General features: G+C 40.6%; 1 protein-coding gene across 1 annotated transcript in view; it reads right to left on the bottom strand.

Annotated features, from left to right (window-relative positions):
- FBXO36 (F-box protein 36) overlaps positions 1–22,096 on the bottom strand; it is a 29,729-nt gene that overhangs the window by 2,919 nt on the left and 4,714 nt on the right. Inside the window, exons 2-3 of the mRNA XM_035133972.3 lie at positions 8,671–8,779; positions 313–485 (exon numbers count right to left, since the gene is read on the bottom strand). Of these exons, the coding sequence (XP_034989863.2) occupies positions 313–485; positions 8,671–8,779 (282 nt within the window). The remainder of the gene's footprint in view (positions 1–312; positions 486–8,670; positions 8,780–22,096) is intronic.

The following is a 22,096-nucleotide window of genomic DNA, read 5'->3' as shown; positions in this document are numbered from 1 at the left end:
TAAAGGGACCCCTGACCATTAGGTCCAGTCGTGACCGACTCTGGGGTTGCGCGCTCATCTCGCATTATTGGCCGAGGGAGCCGGCGTATAGCTTCCAGGTTGCTTCTGGCAAACCAGAGCAGCACATGGAAACGCCGTTTACCTTCCCGCTGTAGCGGTTCCTAAGCACTCCTTGGTACTTTTTGGTAATTCATCCGGTATAGATTTACTTGACTGAACAATCATTAGACAGACACTAACTAAAGGCACTCGCCTTTGTTGAAGCTAAACTGCAAGTGAACACATTTCAAATATTTCTTTTTCTTTATTTACCGTTTCAAATCTGTGAGATACTTGAGAAAGTCTGGCAATATCTTCAAGATCCAAATAGGAAATGATGTACAAAAGCAATGGATCAGGAAGTCGCGCTAGGAAATCAAAATTCCCCCGGCACATGTTGAAGATATGATCCAGAGTATCTCCTCCAAACACGATGGCTATTTGAACTGTTGTTAAAAAACAAAAATAAAGATTTATACTATGTTCCAAAGAATCAGTTATTCTTCTAAATGTAATACTAAATATAATATGTTTTACCATAGAAACTGTAAAGGTTAGGAAGTATGTATTAAACCACACATCATAAAACCCACCGATTTTCAGTATGGAAAGAATACATTTGAAGTTGTTAGTTCCAACCTTGAAAAACTGAATGAAACTACTATCGGAGATTAATAGTAAACACCAAATGGGAATGTTTCAGTGTGGTAAAGGTAAAGGTAAAGGGACCCCTGACCATTAGGTCCAGTTGTGACCGACTCTGGGGTTGCGTGCTCATCTCGCATTATTGGCCGAGCTTCCAGGTCATGTGGCCAGCATGACAAAGCCGCTTCTGGCGAACGCCGTTTACCTTCCCGCTGTAATGGTCCCTATTTATCTACTTGCACTTTGACGTGCTTTCGAACTGCTATGTTGGCAGGAGCTGGGACCGAGCAACAGGAACTCACCCCGTCACAGGGATTCGAACCGCCGACCTTCTGATCAGCAAGCCCTAGGCTCTGTGGTTTAGGTGCAACCCTTCAAATCATCGTTGCATGGTAGGCCACTGGAATGATTTGAGCTGCTGAACTTACATGAGAATTTAAATACATATATTAGTGTATTTTATTCATTTAAATCTCACAGTTCAAGTTTGCTAATAAGTGAAGCTGCACAACTCAACCTGGCATCAATTTTATACAGTAGTTGAAAAGAATGGATAAGACAGTTTAATATCCATTACCCACACATTCTGGTCTTCCTCAGTTAGACTGGCAATATGCTTTCTGTAAATTCCTAGAGTGAAAGACTGTATTTCAGGGCAAGTGCATTGAAATCCTGACTGGCTGTATTACAGAACAGATTATTGCAAGTGGTTACCAGATGAGTATGCAACTGTATTCATATTCAACACTAGTTTTGGATAACTAGATGACACTGTAAACTTATAATGTATAAGAATTATTACTGTAATATGTAATAAAACAATTAAAATACTACTTGGCATTATTAATCCACTGTATAGTCTCCAAGTGCTTCACAAACATTATCTCACAAAGGCAATCTATGTTCATCTTTGTATGTGAAAGGCACGTTTTCAATTGTGTCCTGGAATCTAAGAAACTGGATCCAAATCATACTTGCTACTGTGTACAGCTACAATTGTGCAAAAATGATAGCTTTCTTGCTTATTGATACAATAATAGATGGCAGCAAGGACAAAGAGATGGAAGGGTCTGAATTTCATTTGTTGGCACTAACTAATAAATGAAATCTTTAGATGCTGTCCTCTGTTCACAAGTCATAGTTACCAGTGCAATTACTGGCAACAAATTCAGGACTTTCAAAAGAAAGCTGTCACAGGAGAGCTACCTGCATAGGCAACTGTAAAAACAGGCAGACAAATACTACAAACAGCTATTAGCCATGAAACATCATGCTCAGTTAATCAGATTTTCCGATAATCATGATAAAAAGATATAAACTCTAAGTATCATCATATAGTGGGCTTTGCAGGGGTATCTGGGTGTCTTTGTCAAGAGCTAGTGATCAATTAGATCAAAGGTGAGGGACCCTTTTTTGGCTGAGAGCCACCTTTCTTGGGGTAATCTGTTGGGAGCAGGATGCCAGCAAGAACTGGGGGCAGAGCCAGTGGTAGGCAGAATCAAAGTCCATATTGGGCAGGACTAAAATAAAAAATGAGTGTGGCGTCCCTCTTTCTCTCTTACCCACCACCTTTTCCTGTTTTGTACTGTCCTTGCCAGCAGGGGGGCATTATTATTATTATACAATATAATACACAGAAACTGAATCTTTTTTAGACTGAAGGCCAATTTTCTCATTGCCAACACTGGTACAGAGGTACCATAAACCATGTTTGGTGGGCCCTGTTTCGCTGCTAGAGGTGAAGCAGAAAGCTGCTGCCCCAATGAAGTCTCCTTTACCTGGGTTGTGTGGCAGCACCTGCAAAGTGGCAGCAGTGGGTTATGGTGAGATCTCATGAGATCCTGCAGAGAACTGACAGAGTGTGTGAGATCTTGCCGGAAGCTGCTGCTGGCAGAGGCAGGACGGTAGGCCTCTGGGGGTGTCATGCACACAAATTCACATGTACACACACATATACCCACAATTTACCCACACCCTCACAGTCACACCATTAAGCTCCTCCCTCCTCAGTGCAGCAATTATTTTTGGGGAAAAAGCCTCCCATGGAGCCAAAAGCCTCCCATTGGATGGAAAAGCCCATGGCTTGAATCCAGCTAAGATAATATCCATTCAGTGATCCAGCCCAGTTTGGGATTCAAGGATACAGTGCAACTCACAGAGTTTAATCCACCAGTAGCATATCTTTCTTATGCATAGGATTGCACTCTACGGTACAAAATTTGTTCATATGATTAATCTTTCCAAGGTTATCTTGATTATAAATAGTTTAATCATCTGGTTGCTATCTTAAAGCTGCCATCATAAGGTACCTGGGTGAATAGCAATTTGTCAGGCTGTGTTCCTTTTTGTATTTTTAAGTAATGAATTTAAAGGTTCCCTTCTGATGGAAGGACTCCTTCTGCTGAGGAAGAAGGATACACCCCTTTTAAAATATTTTTTTGAACTTACTCACTGAAAACACACCAGTATATCAAATTTAAACCACAAACAAAACACCCAGCTGCCTAAATGTTACTAGAATGCTGACGTGTAGAGAATCACGAATTTCCCAAGGCTTGTAGGCAGATTATCAAATGCAAAATCAAATTAAATAGCATGACAATGCCCTGAAACCAGGCATAAATTGGCAAGTGCATGACTGCTGCTGAACTTGGTTGCTTCTCTCTGTGTGATGTTTAAATGCTATTATGAGCATTTAAAAACCATTATCAGTTCCTGATTATTTAAAATGGTTTGTATCATAAGCTTTCTACTAACAGCTGGAAGTACCTACGTAGGATAATGACTGGCTTAATGTTTTACTGACAAAATTAATTTATTTTATTTTATCTTTCCTTGAGGAACAAACATTTTACAACAACGTATTTGGGAACGTCTTCTTGCATTATAAGACACATAAAAACTATATCATGTATACCAACTACTGAGAGGCAAGTCAAATGTTAATTAATAACTTTAAAAACTAGAGATAAAATTAGCTAAATGGTTATGGAATGCTGCATTTTCAGTACTTTGTGCCACAGAGTTGGAATAAAATCTTCATCTATCAACAGCTCATGTAAATACTATCTCTAGCTCCATTTATTAACCCTGTCATGCCAACTTAGCAGTTCGAAAGCACATCAAAGTGCAAATAGATAAATGGGTACCAGCATTTTCGTGCGCTGCTCTGGTTCGCCAGAAGCGGCTTAGTCATGCTGGCCTCATGACCCAGAAGCTGTACGCCGGCTCCCTCGGCCAGTAAAGCGAGATGAGTGCTGCAACCCCAGAGTCGTCCACAAGTGGACCTAATGGTCAGGGGTCCCTTTACCTTTTAACCTTGTTCACAAATCCATAAATTCCCTTCTCAGTTTTCGCAGATATTTAGACATTAAGCTTCCTAAGCTGGGAGAGATTCAAAAGAAATAGAAAAAAGCAGGGCTGGTTAATTTTTTATACAGAACCTTAATTCATGGCCTTGGCCTTCTGTCAACTGTACAACATGGACAAAGAGGTAATTCTATGGCATGATCTGATGGGATGCAGTGGATTTCTGGCTGAGCTGGGAGCTTCCCACCACAGTTGGGTTCAGTCAAAAATATGCCATTATAACTTGCCCATCTTGGATCAGCTGGGGCTCAGCCAGCTGAGCCAAGGCCAGTGTAAGTCCCCAAAAGAAGGGATGTTCCAAGGAGTGGCAGGGGCAGGACTGGGCAGGAGGCGGGGGGACTTAAGCTGGATCCTAACTGTCAGCTCAGTCATGTGACTTGAGAAAAAGGGTAGTTTAAGTCAAACTAAAAGGGTAGTTTAAGTCAACTCTGTAATCTTATTTTCCTTCTGACAGGCTATGGCTGGCTCACCTGGCCATAGTCTTGCTCCTGAAAGGAGTTTACACCAGATTGATTTCTGCCAGCTTCTTGAGCATACGATTGCTCCCTAAGGCACTGCTTGCAAGGAACGGTATTTTCTGAAGAAGCCTCCTGTCTGACTGGCTCCAGAAAAACCATCCGACTTCACTACTCCCTGTTGCCTTGTGCCTCCTGCTCTTTCCAGTCTAGTCTATTTCCTGAACTACTACTCCTGCTGCCTATATATTCATATCCCAATCCATTTTCTGAACTCATCATACATGTCTCAGTTCTGCTGGAGAAATCTTTTGGCAGTTGACTCCAGATTGATCCCCACAGAAGCCTCTATGCCATCTATGATCATTTCTCCCTAAAATTTGTCCGGACTGAATTTCTGTTACGATTCTCTGCCTGTAGTTCATTACTGCAAGGAGGCAACACACAGGGGCGAACGAAGGCGTTGTGATACCTAGGGCGGGGTGTTGCTATGTAGGGCACACATGCACGGTACATAGCGGTTTGCTGCTGCCGCCGTTCCAACGCCGTACGAACGGTGCCGGGATCCCTCCGCCGCCGCTGCGAATGGAGGATCCTCTACATGTGGCTGTAGTGGCGACGGAGAGATCCCACCGCCGCCCGTATGGTGCTCGAGCTATGTACAGCGCATGTGCGGCATCGTTGTGTACAGTGCATGTGTGCTACACCGCACATGCATTGTACATAGCGGTTTGCCGCAGGCACTGGGATCCTCTGCTCGAAGCTGTAGCCGCGAACGAAGGATCCTCCATATGCAGCTGTAGCGGTGTGATGGCGGCTTGTGCCGCCGCCGTGAGCCCCTGCGGGGTGTCTTCTTGTCACCCCCCCAGACATGGCACCCGGGAAGCACCGCCCACTCCCCCACCTCCCCGTTACGATGCCACTGACAACACAGAAAAAGCATGCCTTATTATTTGCGGTTGCAAGATATATATTTTCAAGCTAAGACCTGATTTGTCACAGGATAGTTGCGCTGTGGGTTAAACCACAGAGCCTAGGGCTTGCTGATCAGAAGGTCGGTGGTTCGAATCCCCGTGACGGAGTGAGCTCCCGTTGCTCAGTCCCAACTCCTGCCAACCTAGCAGTTCGAAAGCATGTCAAAGTGCAAGTAGATAAATAGGTACCGATACAGTGGGAAGGTAAACAGCGTTTCCGTGTGCTGCTCTGGTTTGTCATGCTGGCCACATGACCTGGAAGCTGTACACCAGCTCCCTCGGCCAATAATGCAAGATGAGCGCCGCAACCCTGGAGTCAGTCACAACTGGACCTAATGGTCAGGGGTCCCTTTACCTTTTTTAATTGTGCTACAGATTGCGGAAACCAAACCAAGTCCCTGCTCTCTTCTGCTCCCTTCCAAAACTCAAACTCCCGCCTTGCTGTACAGGATGATGCCACCTGCCTCTGTCTTTTTGGAGCCGTCATTGCTGGCTTTGGAACCTGCCCTGGCCTACACTTCCTACTTCTGGTTGGTGACCTGTGCCTGCCTTGGACTGTTCTACTGCCTTTAACTTCATCAATTGGCAAGCAATACTGTACTTCCACAGTGCCTGAAAGCTGATTGCTTTGGGAGTGGGGTCTTACCCCATTAGGCTCTAAAATACTCCTTCCTCCCCCACCAGTGTGTTTCTGTTGCCTGCTCATGACTTAATACACATCAAGCAAGACTACCCATAAGCACAGGACACAGGGGAGTGGATTATGAAGCTGCCTTACACTGAACCAGACGGTCTTCAACACAGCACTGTCTATTCCAATCAGCAGCAGAAAGCCAAGGGCTCACATAAGAGGCCCTTTTTAGCCCTGCTACCTGATCCTTTCAGCTGAAGATGCCAGGATTTAAACCAGGAATCTTTTGCATGCAAAGCACGCTCTCTAGTGCTATAGTTGCTACCCGAATAATTATTCTCTATGGCTCAAATGCTCCCAAAGTTGGTCCATAATGATCTATCTATCCCAATTACTTCAATAGTTGTCAGATATTTACCGGTACTATAGTTATCTAAAACATTTATATGTTCACCTTTACCAATGACTGCAACGCAGTTTACAAAAATGAAAAGCAAATGGCAGGAATAAAGTGCAATTAATAGCGAAATAATTTAAAGTCAATACAAATGTTTTAAAATGCCTGAAATAATCATTGTTTTCCTGATACTAAAAGAATAAACAAGTTGGTGCCAGGTATATCTTCCCAGGGAGGGCAGTCTGTAACTACCAAAAATACCCTCTCCCTTGTAGATGTAAGCCTCACTTCTGATGGAGATGGTATTCGGAGGTCACTGTCTGATGACCTTGGCGTAAAAACAGCTGAAGTTCTATGTGCAGACTCGCCATACATGTGGTAGAATTATTCCAAAATAATTCATTACAGTGGAAGGGTAAATCTGATATGATTTTGAATATAATGCAGGGTTGCAATACACAGTTAACTCCCTTAGTAGCGATTACCAGTTTTATCAGTAATTTTTACACTGAGGGTTAAAAATGTAAAATTAAAAACAACACTAAACTCACTTTCCTAAACCAAAAGTATAGTGCTAATTTGAAGACACATAACATTCAAATGCAGTATACAAACTGGTCTGGTTCCTAAGTACCGGTAACACCAAGCCATCATTTGCTGAACAAGTCAGGATTTGGCTCACATATGCTCAAATGACAGCTTGTCTTGTGTGGTTTTTAGTTTGCTGCCCCACCCTCCTTCGCATATGAAAGAACAGGCTTGTAGCATATGTGTGTTACTGGATCTATCTCTAGTTATAGGTAGGTAGCCGTGTTGGTGTGCCGTAGTCGAAACAAAATAAAAACATTCCTTCCAGTAGCACCTTAGAGACCAACTAAGTTTGTCATTGGTATGAGCTTAAGTGTGCATGCACACGAAAGCTCATACCAATGACAAACTTAGTTGGTCTCTAAGGTGCTACTGGAAGGATTTTTTAAATTTTGGATCTATCTCTGTCACTAGAGGTCTGGGTGACATCAATTGCTAGGACTGCTTTTTACCAACTTTAGCTGGTAAGCTAATCAATGGCTAATTCTGGATGGGGGTAGCTTGATCACTGCCATCCACACACTTGTAACAACTGGATTGGATGACTGCAAAGTGCTCTATGTGAGCTTAATCTGGAAGCTACTACTGAAGAATGTGGCAGCTCATCTGCTCACTGGGGCAGAATATTGCCACCATGGTATGCTCCTATTGACAGAATTGTACTGGCTGCCCATTCAAGGTGTTTGTATTGGCGTGCAAACCCTATTCAGCTTGGGACCAGGAGACCATCTTGGCTGTGAGTCCTGGAAGACCTGCTCCCTGCCTTGCAAGCCTTCTCCCACCTGGTCTAAGAGGGTGGGGCCCTCACTGACTCTAGCTACAAAAGCTGAGGCTGCTTAAGAGAGCAGATGCCATCTTGGCTGTCTTTTAGTGTACAGGCCCAGGTCACTGAGCCTGAGTTTCCACAACCACCGTCCACCATAAACTGCCATCCACCATTGGTAGCAGCAACAGCAGGTTTGTTCAATGCAATATGCTATTTTCTTGTTAATTGTGCAGTTTTAAACGTGCATTTTATATTTGACTTCTTATAGTACTGACTTCTATTGAAATGTTTAAGATAATATTTTTGTTTCCTGTTAATTATGTTGCTTTGATTGTATACTTTATATTTGGCTTTCTTTAGTAAAGGCTGTTACCCCGCTAAGCCTTTAGTTCAGGATCATCGGATCAACAATGATGGGGGAACATGGGTGCGACAGGGAATGTTTCCCAGCTCTTCTTAGTGTTTTTATCACTCCTGATTGGCCTCCCTGTTGTGGTAGGTATGGATACGGGCGATGCATCCGGATTCTATTTCTCAGTTGCATTGGATTATGTGCCTGCCTGGGCTTATGTGCAAGAAAAGGCAATACAAAGCTATGGTGGAAGAAAAATATGTCTCTGTCAAGCATAGCTACCTTGTTTGATGAGTTTCTGGCTGTTTCCAGTACTGGAGAACAACTCATCAAATCCTTATTGCCATGCCGTGTTCAGGAGTAAGGACTGTGCCGGACTGGAAGATTTTGGAGAATTGCGCCCCACACTTATAGAAAGAGTATAAAGTATAAAGCTATACTTTTAGTATCTTACTTTGGAGAGAAGGGTTATCCAGGAAGTCCTCATGACTTTCTTTAAGTTCTCCAGGTCTTGCTTCACGAAATTCACTCCGAAGAGAAATTTTCCACCACCTGAAAATGACCTATAAAGGAGAATTTTGAGAAGTCTTAGCCTGCGTTTCTTTTGGTTTTTATTGTTGTGCAACTGCTTTGTTTTTTTTTGTGTGAAATCACAGTATATAATGGTATTATAATAAATAAAATAAGTGGCCTCCGTGGGGGAAAAAAAAATCTTGCACCAATTATGAATCTTGCTGGACAGAGATACCATAGCCTCAAGTCATCAATGCTCTGCTAACCTCTAGATGAGATCATTTTAAAGCCACAAGGTTGCCCTTGAAAATGGTTCAGAAATTGCAGTAAACATGCTCACAGCTGTCTTTTGCACTACAGTAATGGGAACAAAGTATTGGGGACACATCATGCCAGTGCTAGAATGCCTGTATTTGCTCCCGGTATGTTTCAGAACCTAATTCAAATTGCTTGTGTTTACCTTGAAGCTCTTCACCATTTAGGACAAGGGTACTTGACAAATCACTTTTCTGGATATGAGCCTACCTGTGTGCTGAAATCATCTGCAGGTGTCTCTTCCTGATCTGTCAGCTGCCAGTTATAGTGAACGGCAATGAGGCAAATTACTATTTTAGTGATAGAGAGGCTAATCTAACCAAATGCATCCAAATCTTTTCTCAGGCGTTTTATCATTAATCTTCTGTGGTGATTTTTGTGCTGCTCTGCCACCTGCTGTTTCAGATCTCATTGCTGTTTTCTTAGATATATTTTATGTTTTCTACTATCATTTTTCTATTTTTAGTGTAACGTCTGCCCGGAAAAGTTTGCTTGAACTGGAACTTCTAGCAAACAACTAAAAAATGAACAAAAAAGAAGAAAGAAATCGAAATTTACTCCAGTGACGACAAAAGTAAAAAAGACAGCAGCTAACACGAGAAAGAAGCAGAAAACAATTATTACAAACCCAGGGGACTAAAGATATCTTCATCTATTGCTAACAATGAAGTTTGTGCAGACTGAGTAATCTAGGAGAAAGCATCCTCAAATCAGGACACCATCAGTTACAATGCCAAAAATTGTGGCACTGTTCCCATATTTAGAACATCCTTATTGTGGAAAAAGGTTATCAAGCTTTCTATCTATTCCTCAGCTACATGGGGGGCCAGTAGGTAATTCTAGAAGTGTAACCGTAAGCTAACTTATGAAAAGGATCATGATGGAGAAATAGAATATTGCTTGTCCTTCACCCACATATGCACCTCTTTGGTAAAAATTAGAACCACAAAAGCATTTTAAGAGAATGTAAATCAATTTACTAGTGGGTCAGCATGTATTTACAGCTTTTTCTTTTTCTTTTTCTTTCTATTGCTATTATCAAAGGAACTTTCACTGCAGAAACAAACCTATAATAATAAATTGCATACCTCCCATAATATGTAAACACGGGGATGTTTACTTTTTCAGTTAAATTGTATTTTTTGGGGGACGGAATGGCTCACTCATTAATGCAACAAAATTAGTTCCTGGGATACCAGCACTTATGCATCAATTAATTTTCCTGTAGGATAAGCTAGGAATGCCCAAAGGGCATTGTTTATTTCCTTCTCAATAGCCATAATGAAAAATACAGAGGGGTCTGGTGGTACCTTAAGAGCCAACAATTTTACGGCTCACCATATGCTTTTATATGCCAGAGTCCACTTGATAAGATTTGTAAATTGTTACTCTCAGGTGATACGACAGAGATGACTAATTAGATGCTTATTATGGGACTTACTGAAAAAGATCCCCTCCCCTTTGGATTACTAAATTGGCTTGTGATGTTTTGGCATAGGTCTGTGTAATGCCATGTGGGGACTGTAGTGCAGGGTCTAGCGGTCAAGCAGCGGCATATTGTCATGTGTCCTGGTATCCCGGCCCTTGCTTGGTTGGATGGTGGAATGTGGTAGTAAAGGAAACATCAGCACCTCTAGCCACATCAGGGGTGGTAGTCTTGCTTGCCATATGGTAGGCAGCTGCAACTCTAGAACAGTTTGTGTTTCAATACCATGCATTCTCCACTTCTGCTCAGGTTTTCCTTGATATGTGGAAGTAGAGTCTGATGTTGGAAAGTGACAGCACAGGTTCCTGATAGAAACAGGAGTTGTAGGGACACATCTTTATGACTCATAGGCTGGGAAACCTGCCACCTCCAACAGTTGGGATTACTATCAGTGTACACAGCTGTCAGGAAGAATGGACAATTTCTAATTGAGTATGAATAAGGGGTTAAATCGATCAGGTTGCTGGCAGGTGCCAGCAACAGCTACTAGCCTTGCTGGCCTGGTCTGAGGAATGCTGAACATGCCGGCACAAAAGCAGAATATCAGTTTGAAATACAATAAAAAAATTCCTTCCAGTAACACCTTAGAGACCAACTAAGTTTGTCATTGGTATGAGCTTTCGTGTGCATGTTTACCAATGACAAACTTACTTGGTCTCTAAGGTGCTACTGGAAGGAGTTTTTTTATTTTGTTTCAACTACGGCAGACCAACACGGCTACCTACCTGTAGTTTGAAACACGTCATACAAAATATGGTCAGAGCATTCCACCCACATAAAAAGTAAATGCATTGTTTTGTTTTTTTGCTGAATTTTATTAACCTTATTATTATTATCATCAAAACTTATGAATATAATCAAAGGAAAATATTAATCATAACACCACCTTTTTTGCAGATGCAATATTCAAAATAGCATTCTTTCTAATAGTTCTTCTGTAACTCTTTATATGGTTTTGTTATCTTTTGGTCCTTCTTAAAAGTTAACTCTTAGTGCTATCAAATCCGCATCTTCTCTTAAACAGGATTTCCCTTACCATATATATTTTTAAATCTCAGAACAATTCATTTTGGACTGTTTTCATCCCTCCCTAGTTTTTTTTATCCAGTAAATTTGTTTCACAGATTTAATCAATATCCAGCACTTTATTTCCCCATCCATTATTCCAGGTACTGCATTTCTCTTCAAATACTGAACGCCACAAAACCTTTGCTGCTGTCAATAAATAATAAAATAATTCAATTTCTTCTGAACTTTTTCCTTTCATGCAACCCTCTAACAGGGTATAATAGTATTTCCGCATTCATTACATCTTTAGTCTTTATTAATATCCATGCCCAAAATTTCTGTATGCTCGGATAACTCCACCATATATTCAACATATCTGTTTTATAATATTTGAATCTCCGGCATGCAGCTTTTCCTTCGGAATTAATCTTTTAAAATCTACCTAGTTTTAGGTCTTCTCAGTGACTTTCTGTGAGACAAAGTGCATTCTTGAGAAACACGATCCAATTACAGTTTAATGTGAGTAATCAAAAAGATGGCTCACATTTCAGGTCTATGAGGAAAAACAATTGTTCAGAAAATGAAATCACCATTAAAGTGTGGAGAGGCTTCCATCTTTATTCAAAGCAACAATCTGTCTTCCCTCAAGGAGCCATAATAGGTGTTTGGAGCTTACCCAGGGGCATATCATTTGTAGTGTTCTTTGTTTTGTTTTGTCTTTCCTTACACTGGGGAAAATCTCCAAGGGAATGGGAAAACCAAAATGGAAAATGGAAATGTATTTTTATCTATAGCTGTTCAATCCTGTTCAAAAGCATACACTTTTTACGGTAGGACAAATACATTTTTTTAGTCTGCCCCTAATCATTTATTGTTCTAGTGACTATTACTCTTTTTGGATCTAGAAGTCACACTGGTAGACAACGTAAGCAGCATGATGCTTCCAAGAGTGATTGTATGGCCTTCGGATTGTGAGAATTATGTATATCCTATAACTAGGACTGATTTTATTAGGGCAATTAAGATTGTACTTGTAAGGATGCTAATGACTTACTTCTCAGTAAGCATGCATTGGATTCACTGTGTAACATTCAGGCTTTTTCAAGCAATCTGAAAAGTTTATTAAAAAGTGTTATTTCAGTGCAGATAGAATACAAAAAAGCTTGACTGACATGTTAAAAATAATTTATTTGCATATTTAACTACAGTAGAACGCCATCAGTTAACACCAGAAGTTGGCATGTCATTTGGTCAAATGTTTGCATTTAATTAGTTACAAGGATCTGTCTAAGGAGCACATGATAAATGAAGCAATTATATCAAAAACTGAAATCAAGAACATGCAATACTTTTTATACAGTTACTAACTAATTAGCAGAAAAATGACAGGCTGTTTGGGAACCTAGATATTGAAATGAGCCACATCATTTTGATTTGCAAGAAAAATAATAATAAGAGTAGATTAACAGAATAATAAGAGAAAGTATGTATTCCTACAATACTTTTTTGGATACTATGCTCAGATTGTTGTTAGAAATAATGCCATTTAAAATCACTGAAATAATTTCCATGTATCTTATGTGAAGGGGTTTCTCATAACAAATCAAGTTACAACTGATTTACATTCTTTCTTTGCATCTTAATGGCCCTCACAACTACTTACAAGGAAAGAAGAAATAATTACAATAAAAGCAAATATCACATGCTGAATAAAAAAAAAGCAACAGCACAACTGTAAAAGCAAAACTGTTCCAACTTGTCATCTAGATATAAAGAGACTATTCCAAAAGCACCCCTCTTTCAAGTATTCCATAAATCAGACATCACAATAGAAAAGGCCATATTTCCAACTGCCCCTCACCCGGTTTTTGGGAGCAGGGCTAACTGGACTAACGTCTCCAATAAAGATTCTAATTATCTTGGGATAAAGGCAGACAGCATTTCCATCAAAATGATGGGGTAGTTTTATGCTGCCATTGTTATTTGCAATACAAATGTACATTCTTCTGTCCCACTGTATGCTTTGGTTAAACTGGTTTTTCAGATTTTCACCTTGCCTCAAGGTGAAGCTGGAAAGCCCCAGTTCCTCTTCATAGAAAGGAACATTCAGTATATATGCAAACAGCTGTTTGGGGCTACTATTGGCTAATGCCAATGACATCAACAACACCTCACACATTTCTAGAGCAGTTTGCAACTATTTTCTACCAAGTTTTTTGTTCTGATCCCCATTCCCAAGTAAAGGATTAACACACTGCTTGTTAACACATACAGCTTTGTAGTGCAAAAATGACTTTGTGCACCAGAGAGTATGGAAAATACAGAACAAAAGTGGTCCTCAGAGCACTGTGACAATTTGCAAAAAAAACCTGAGTCTTAACACCGCTTTGAGTTTTTTTTCCTGCAATCAAGCAGCATATAAATTTTATGAAATAAATAAAAAATAAACACACTACACTTTTGCAAAAAAAAATCTAAGTGTGTGTAAATATTGCAGTAAACAAAACAACTGCTGTATATACAAAAGAAGCGGACAATAATTGTTGCACTGTTTAATATGTTAATTCATATGCAGCAGAGGCAATGATGCCTTCTCTGCTGTGCTCATTCCCCCTGCCCACCCACTAGATGCATAGCTGCCAAGTTATCCCTTTTCCCTTATGCTGAATAGGCTTCCTCGCGAGAAAAGGGAAAACTTGGCAGCTATGACAAGATGGCCCAACAACTACAGTACTACTGCTGTCCTGAGGAACAACTACATATTCAAGAAGAAAAAACAACAACAGAAGTCACTTAGATAACCATGCCCTAGAAAACTGAGAAAGAAGGGAAATTGTGAAGTATTATTAGTATATATTTATATCCCACATTTTCCCCTGATGGGGCTCAAGGTGGCTTACATATAAAAACAATCGCTTAAAACATAGGAAAAATAATAATTATAAACAATTAAACATTAAGAGAATTAAAATGTTATGTGTTCATAAAATCTGTTTAAAACTTACAAATAATTACAATAAAAACAAAAGTACTTTGTATCAACCTGAAACAAGATGCTTAGAATAGTATGGGGCAGGTGCCTACAGAATTGTGATGTTCCCCCAGTATTATTAGTGTAGGGTAGATTAGATACATCTACAGAGAAGGAAGCTTTCTCTATTCAAAAATGTTTATCTATGGTCATTTGCATTTACTGGTGCCATCCTACATTAATTTATCAAAACTTGTTAGCAGTATCCATTAAGTTCAAAAAATAAGTAGCAGTGTAGACAGAATAATACTTTGGAATAAGGTGCCAGGGTTTGTCAAGTCTGCATTTTTTAGTACAGAAAATATTGGTTTAAAGTGTAAAGATCTTTCCTATTCTAATTTACTCAATAAGGTTCTTGTGTAATACAAGGTGGTGCAAGCTAGAAGTTTTTAGCTGAGAAGAAAGCTTCTATTCTGCCTGGAAACAAGCAGAAGGTTCCTGATGTTTGGGTTATTCCCTCAGAGAAGCTGAACAGCTGGTTTAAACTGGTTCTGTTATCTCTTTCTCTCAAGGTCAGTGTCCTATAATAACAGGCCAGAAGGAGCTTGGGTTTCACTTTCTGTCTCTCTTTCCTTCTGGTGTGGTGGTCTGTATGATCCTTAGGGTCCTTTTCAATTCTACAATTCTATGATTCTAAATAATAGGAAATATACCAGTTTAGTTACAATTCACTATCAAAGGGGATCAGTTATGTTATTTAAAAAACCCATTCACTATTTTCAGCACACTGAGTGAATTATTAGTTCTATAACTGCATATATAAAGGAAATTATACAAACATTTGGTTAAATCAGACATACAATACCCCATATATGTGAAATCTGCTAATATGCAGTGTGTTTAAGTTAGTTGTTCATTTATTAGGTGACTCACTATGCACAAGAAAAAATGAGCACAAAGGAGCTAACTACAGAACAGATTGCAATTCATGAACCTTGACGCATTTGTCTGACAAATTTTAAATTGGCATACACACACAAAATATTAAAATATTGGATATGGTGGAAACTTGGTCAAAACAAACCTTTACATTAATTATGCCAGGCAGCAGATATATCGTTCCCACACTAGTGGAACCAGTGCTTCCCCCCCCTGGGTGTATGCATACCCCTAAACATTTTGTGAATCTATGTTTGGCCTCATTGAGGGGCAGTATTTCAATATGAGTAGGAAAGTGAGAGTAAACAGTTTTTAGAGAAAAAGCACTGAGAGGAACTATATGAACTACATGAAGGCTTATGATTGCCTACTGATCCTAGGAAGGTGAATTTGCTGTGACATGCTTGCTAAGCATTTTGAGAATAAAACTACTTCTATCCTCTCAAGGATTTGGGCTCAGCAGATGATCCTGCTGAAGAAAAGTGCTTTCTTGTCCAATGCCATTGGATGAGTTTCAGTTGCTGCATCCTGAGGATATAGACAAGGTATTTGGCTAGCTTTGTGCAACCACTTGTGTTTTGGACTCTTGCACCTGCTAGAATCTGCTAGAAAGGGGGCAGCTGAATGGGCCAAGAAGGTGATTAATGCTTCAAGAATCACTTTAATAATTTCCAACATCAAAGAAGGTTTCCAGCACTATCCTCCCAGATTGATTAAGGCAGCTGTGTGTGGGGCTTCACCTGCTCCCAACTGATTAGGACATCAAAGACTGTTCTCACACCTTCAAAAACTAACGGCTGCGAGGGAGGGGGAAGGAACAGAGGCAGGAAGGGTAACCATGTCAGAATCATGAGACCTCCTGGTATAGGGCGGTATATAAATTCAATTAATCATCATCATCATCATCATCAACATCATCATCACTAACTCTTTGATATACATTTTGTCTTCCAGATGGATTTCCCATACACCAGGCTGCCTGAAGGAGGTGGTTGCAAGACCACTGCTGAAGAAACTTTCCCTAGACCTTGAAGTTCTTAATAACTTTATACAAGAACCTTGCCCAGAAAGGGGACATTTGCTACTTGAGTGGCTGGGTACCAACCAGATCCAGGTTGTTTTGGAGGAGACAGATTTTCTAGATCCATTTCAATTGAGATTCAGGCCTGATTTCAGTGTGGGAAATGCCTTGCTCATAAAGTATCATCCTGTGCCAGGGGAGAGAAATGGGACAGGTGTGACTGTTGATTCTTATTAGATCTCTCAGTGGATTTTGATATCATCAATCATGGTATTGTTCTGAGTCAGGTTTGGGGGCACTGCATTGCAGTGGTGCTGTTCCTATTTGGATGGCTAACTCCAGGTGGGACCTGACTGCTCCATGGATTCTCCAGTATGAATTCCTGCGGGGTCATTTCAAAATTGAATTACACTTCCTCTGAATACCTGGGTTTGTTGATTGGGGGTTCTGGATTCACTGCTGTCACATGAGGCACAGTAACAGGTAGGTAGCCGTGTTGGTGTGCCATAGTCGATAATAATTCCTTCCAGTAGCACCTTACAGACCAACTAAGTTTGTCATTGGTATGAGCTTTCGTGTGCATGCACACTTCTTCAGATACACTGGAACAGAAGTCACCAGACCCTAGAATTTCAGAACTAGACTGGAAAGAGAAGTTGCTGAATTGCAACTTATTACCAAACTTCCATGGGGTCACGAAGAGTCGGAAACGACTAAACAACAACAACCAGACTTAAAACCGTGAAGAGAGCTGGTCTGAATAGAGACATTGAATCCTTATCTCATTATACATGATAAAGTTATTTTTAGCCATCTTACCCCTTGCTTTTTCCTGTAAGACCAATTGCAGTCGTCAACAGGTTTACCATACCTATCAACCAATCACCCATTCCCACCACCCTTCTGAGTAATACCCCTCCCCACCCTCTTACTACATATAAGGGTCTGGTGACTTCTGTTTCAGTGTATCTGAAGAAGTGTGCATGCACATGGAAGCTCATACCAATGACAAACTTAGTTGGTCTGTAAGGTGCTACTGGAAGGATTTTTTTTTAACTTGAAGCACAGGTGGTCTTGTTGCACAGAGTGCCTACCATCATCTTAAAGTTCATGGCACAACCACAGCTGTAGCTGGGCAGGGTTGCAGTAGTCCAGGCATAGGCAAACTCCAGCCCTTCAGATGTTTTGAGACTACAATTCCCACCATCCCTGACCACTGGTCCTGTTAGCTAGGGATGATGGGAATTGTAGTTCCAAAACATCTGGAGGGCTGGAGTTTGCCTATGCCTGCAGTAGTCTCAAGTCCAGCAGTCAGGATATGGTCCAGAGTCAAACCTGAAGTGCAGTCCCGTAGAGGTCCAGGAGCATTCAAGCCAAGGTCCATCAACATGGGCAGTTGAGCAGACACAGCACTTCAGCTCTGCTACCCTTTGGAACTTGGCATGCTGATTGCAGCATCTGGGCTTGATGAGGCATATGGCCCTCACCCATTCCAAGCCTACTCCATCTGAGGAATCACACACCTCCTCCCAGAGCTACCGAGCCGCACCTGGCTAGCTCGGGAGCTCGGCTGTGGGGACTTGCCTGCCTCAGCCTTCTTGAGTGCCCCTTCCACTGCTCCCTACCTCTCAGAGCCCACCATGTTAATGGAGACAGCCCCCCCCCGGCTCTGGTGATGGGTCTTGCTGCTCTGGTTCCGGCGCACTGACCCTCATTCCCTCACCATCCTCTGTAACCCTGTGAGTACTTCCTTCCCCATTCCCTGCATGCCCCGGTGTGTCCTGGCTACACTCCTCACAGAGATCCTCTTTCACCTCTCCCTTCTCGTTGTCATCTTGCCAGTTCATGGCATAGAGGTTCCCTAGTGAGGTGAAAGGGTTCAGTGGAAGAGAGACAGCCAGGATGTATGTGCATGTGTGAACAAATCTGAAAGCACTGCTTACCTGTGACTGCTCAGAAAAATAATGTGCCATTCCTGTGTTTCCTAATGGAACTATTGGGTAAATCTGTCTGTCATTAAAGGTGCATATGTAATCCTGAACAGTATGTCCTAGTACATGCATATTAGCAGAGAATTCAGAACAGCTTTGCTAAAGGAAAACAGTAATAGGTGTGGCAAAACCACAGGCTGGGATAGGCTGATTTGGCACACAATCTGAAGAATAATAATTTATATTCAGCATCCAGAATCCTTAGGTTGCCCTGAGGTGGAGGTTGGTTAAAGCAGGTACTAAAAATCTGGAACTCTCAGCAGTCTTCTACTAAAATCTTTACTGTAAGCTGAGAATTGGTACCATGACATAAAGGGTTAGAAAATACTTCAATTACCATTAATCATAACAGTAAAGAACAGTAGCATAGTAACTTTATTATAATTTAATGCAGGTGTCCCCAAACCTGGCCCTCCAGCTGTTTTGGGACTACAATCCCCATCATCCCTGACCACTGGTCCTGTTAGCTAGGGATGATGGGATTTGTAGTCCCAAAACAGCTGGAGGGCCAAGTTTGGGGATGCCTGATTTAATGTCTTTTCCTGTACAATTATACATTCTGAAGGACCTGAATAGCAGCAGATGGCCACATAGATGATTAATTTTAAAATGTAGTCTGTACTACGAGGCATATCAGTTAACACATATGAAAGATTGGCAAGTCTCATTTTCTATGAATACCCCAAGCATGGGCAATTTATAAAATTGCTAACCTAGTAGCTCTCCGGATGGCTGATTAAAAAAAAGGACCAATGCCATTTTCAATCTAGAGAAACTATAGAAGTATACTTTCTATAAACACCAACTTCACTAAAATAAATAGCTGACATTTGGAAGGCCTATGTTGATCTCTACGTGTAAACTAAGATGGATTTATTGATGTATAAATGTATTGTTAATGTGAGCAGACAATGTTTTTTCCTTCTTGTATTGCCCGCCCCCATTTTTGTTTTTTCTTTGATTTTTTTATTGCAATTGACTTTAATTAAAATATTTGGGTACCCAAAGTTATTAGAATAAGTCATATGAGGCTAGCTCATAAACTTTTGTAAGAAGGGAAGGGAAACTCTTATGAAATTTTGATCTAGTTTTTAAGACTTAGGGAGACAGGGCTGGGCTTATGCAGTATTTAAGATGAACAGTGTACGAGTTTTGGCACATCATAAGCTCTGTGAATGTTGTTATCTATGAGCCACATCCAAAATATGAGCTATCCCTTTATTATTTGTAAACCTGTTATATATAAGATATAGTAGGATTAATCCTCCAAAGTTAGCACCTCTGTCATGTGGACGTCAATGGCACAGGTATTTATTCTACTGAAATAAACAAAACTTTGAAATGCACAACTTTGGAGGGCTTATGCCCATTCTTTTTTAAGGAGTAGGGTGAATGCGCTACATCATTGTGAATATCCGTAGCAGGGTGGGGAAACTCCAGGTGTTAGTAGACTCCAAATCCCATGATCCCTGACCACTGGGAAAGCTGGCTGGGGCTGATGAGAGTTATAGTCCAACATCTGGAGTGTAGAAAACCCTAGTCTATAAGACATAGGTCTTCATATATGCTTACATTTATCTATCCTTCCCACAATAGAATTAACAGATTACAATGCATGTGATGAAGCCACCTTGTTGAAGCTAACCAGGACAATGCTGGGATAGTAAACCACCTAGGAATCCCATGTAACACATTTTAACTTCTGGGATGCAAGAAAGGAAGGATATAAATGTACTAAATAGCAAGTTCTACTGAAGCAACTTTTTTTTTTTAAAAAAAACCCTCCAATAAGTGAAAGCATTACTTCTGAGCAGTGATTTACATATAAGCTAAACAAGCTATAGCTTAGGGCCCCACTCTCTTGGGGACCCCCAAAAAATTTAAAGATGTACAAAATTTAAAAATCTGGATGTACATTTCCAAAATATAAGATGAAAAACAAATAAAATAAAACTTACATACAGCAACAGTGTTTTGTGTTGTGTAGGCTCCTATGATGCAAGTAATGGGCCCCACTTGCTAGCCTGCTCCCTAAAATATCACTTGTTTGCTCATTTCTATATCAATTACATTGATAAAATACATATTTTGTTATTTGCAAATGGCTTTAGATATCTATCAGGTCCATAAATTACCATATAGCATATATTCAACACAAAAAACAGTGCCAATTTGTTGTTGACAAAGGACAGCTGGACAAAAAACGGGCCCCATTACCTTCAGTAGCTTAGGGCCTCATCAAACCTAAATCTGGCCCTGCTCCTGAGCAAGTAGTGGGCTGGCCCCAATGAAATCTAATGTAGATTGTGGAAAAGAAGGCCAAGCACAATACATACTGTTAAAATGATTAATTTAATGGAGGAGGTAGATATGAATGCAAACTCTGCGAAAACTACGGTAGGTGTTCAGATGATAGAACTTGTGGATTTCAGTGTTGTTAATACTGTATACTTAAAATCAGCTGTAACTCTCATCCTTGCTGTAGAGAAAAAAAAAACTCTGGAGGGTGGGGGGAAGGAGACACAGATGCCTACATTCCTGTCATATCATTAATCCTCTCTGAAACGGTTTCATGTCCACACCTCCCACATTAACAGCAGTGCCTTTTCCTGCAATTTTATCTTACCCATTTTTGGTTTAATCTAATCTTTCCAGCTGTCTGCATTCTTATAAAATACCTACTGTTCGTACACTTCTTGATATAATACTAAACTACACAGTTATTCTCAAAGTTGTATCTCCATTTAGAGTCTTTCTTAAGAATGTTTTGGGAAGTGTCCATGAATCACTCATCTGCCTGCACTTTTCAAGGACATTTGAGTCTGGATAGATTAAAAGAAATAGCTTCAATGGTATAGTTTTCTGTTGGAAGAAGTGGGCCGTTTAGAAACACTTTGGTTAACTAGGTCTGAATGCTTGAGCTATCATAAAAATAAATTTTTTTGCAAATGGGGAAAAAAGTTCTGAACAAAATTAATGATGTAGATCAGCGTTTCTCAACCACTGTTCCGCGGCACACTAGTGTGCCGCGAGACGCTGGCTGGTGTGCCGCGACGTGCGGCGATGAGAAGGGTGATTTGCATTGTCACGTGCCTGGCGGCCGCCAATAATAAACACTAACCCGCCAGAAAGCAATATTTCTCCTCCTCTTTCCCAAAGCTCAGTGCAAACGAGCCTGGCGGCCGCCAATACACAACACTAACCCGCCGGAAAGCAATATTTGGCAAGTGTTTCTTACAGTCATAATTATAATATAGGGCGGCACAGAGTTAATTTTTTAAACTTTTTTAATGGTGGTGTGCCTCGTGATTTTTTTCACGAAACAAGTGTGCCGTGGCCCAAAAAAGGTTGAGAAACACTGATGTAGATAACCAGGTTTTTGAGCACTTCAGAATTTTGCTACAAAGTATAAGCTCATCTATTCTCTAGATGAAAATTTTCCCTCAGAAGTAGCCCTGTAGATCTCTCAAAGATCATTAATCTATTTTGCCCCTCCCACCATTTTATCTCTAGCTTGTCCATGTACAACCACAGTGAAATCTAGTCTGAAGGGAAGACAAAGGAACAATAAAAGAAAGCAGCAGGTGAACAAATTCACTTATTTGCAACCAAACTGTTAAAACTACGGTAGCTGTT

The sequence above is a fragment of the Zootoca vivipara genome, chromosome 5 (genome assembly GCF_965207765.1).
Source record: "Zootoca vivipara chromosome 5, rZooViv2.hap1.1, whole genome shotgun sequence".
Lineage (NCBI taxonomy): Eukaryota > Metazoa > Chordata > Lepidosauria > Squamata > Lacertidae > Zootoca > Zootoca vivipara.
The sequence above is the reverse complement of the archived record's forward strand: the minus strand, read 5'-3'. Positions and strand labels throughout refer to the sequence as shown.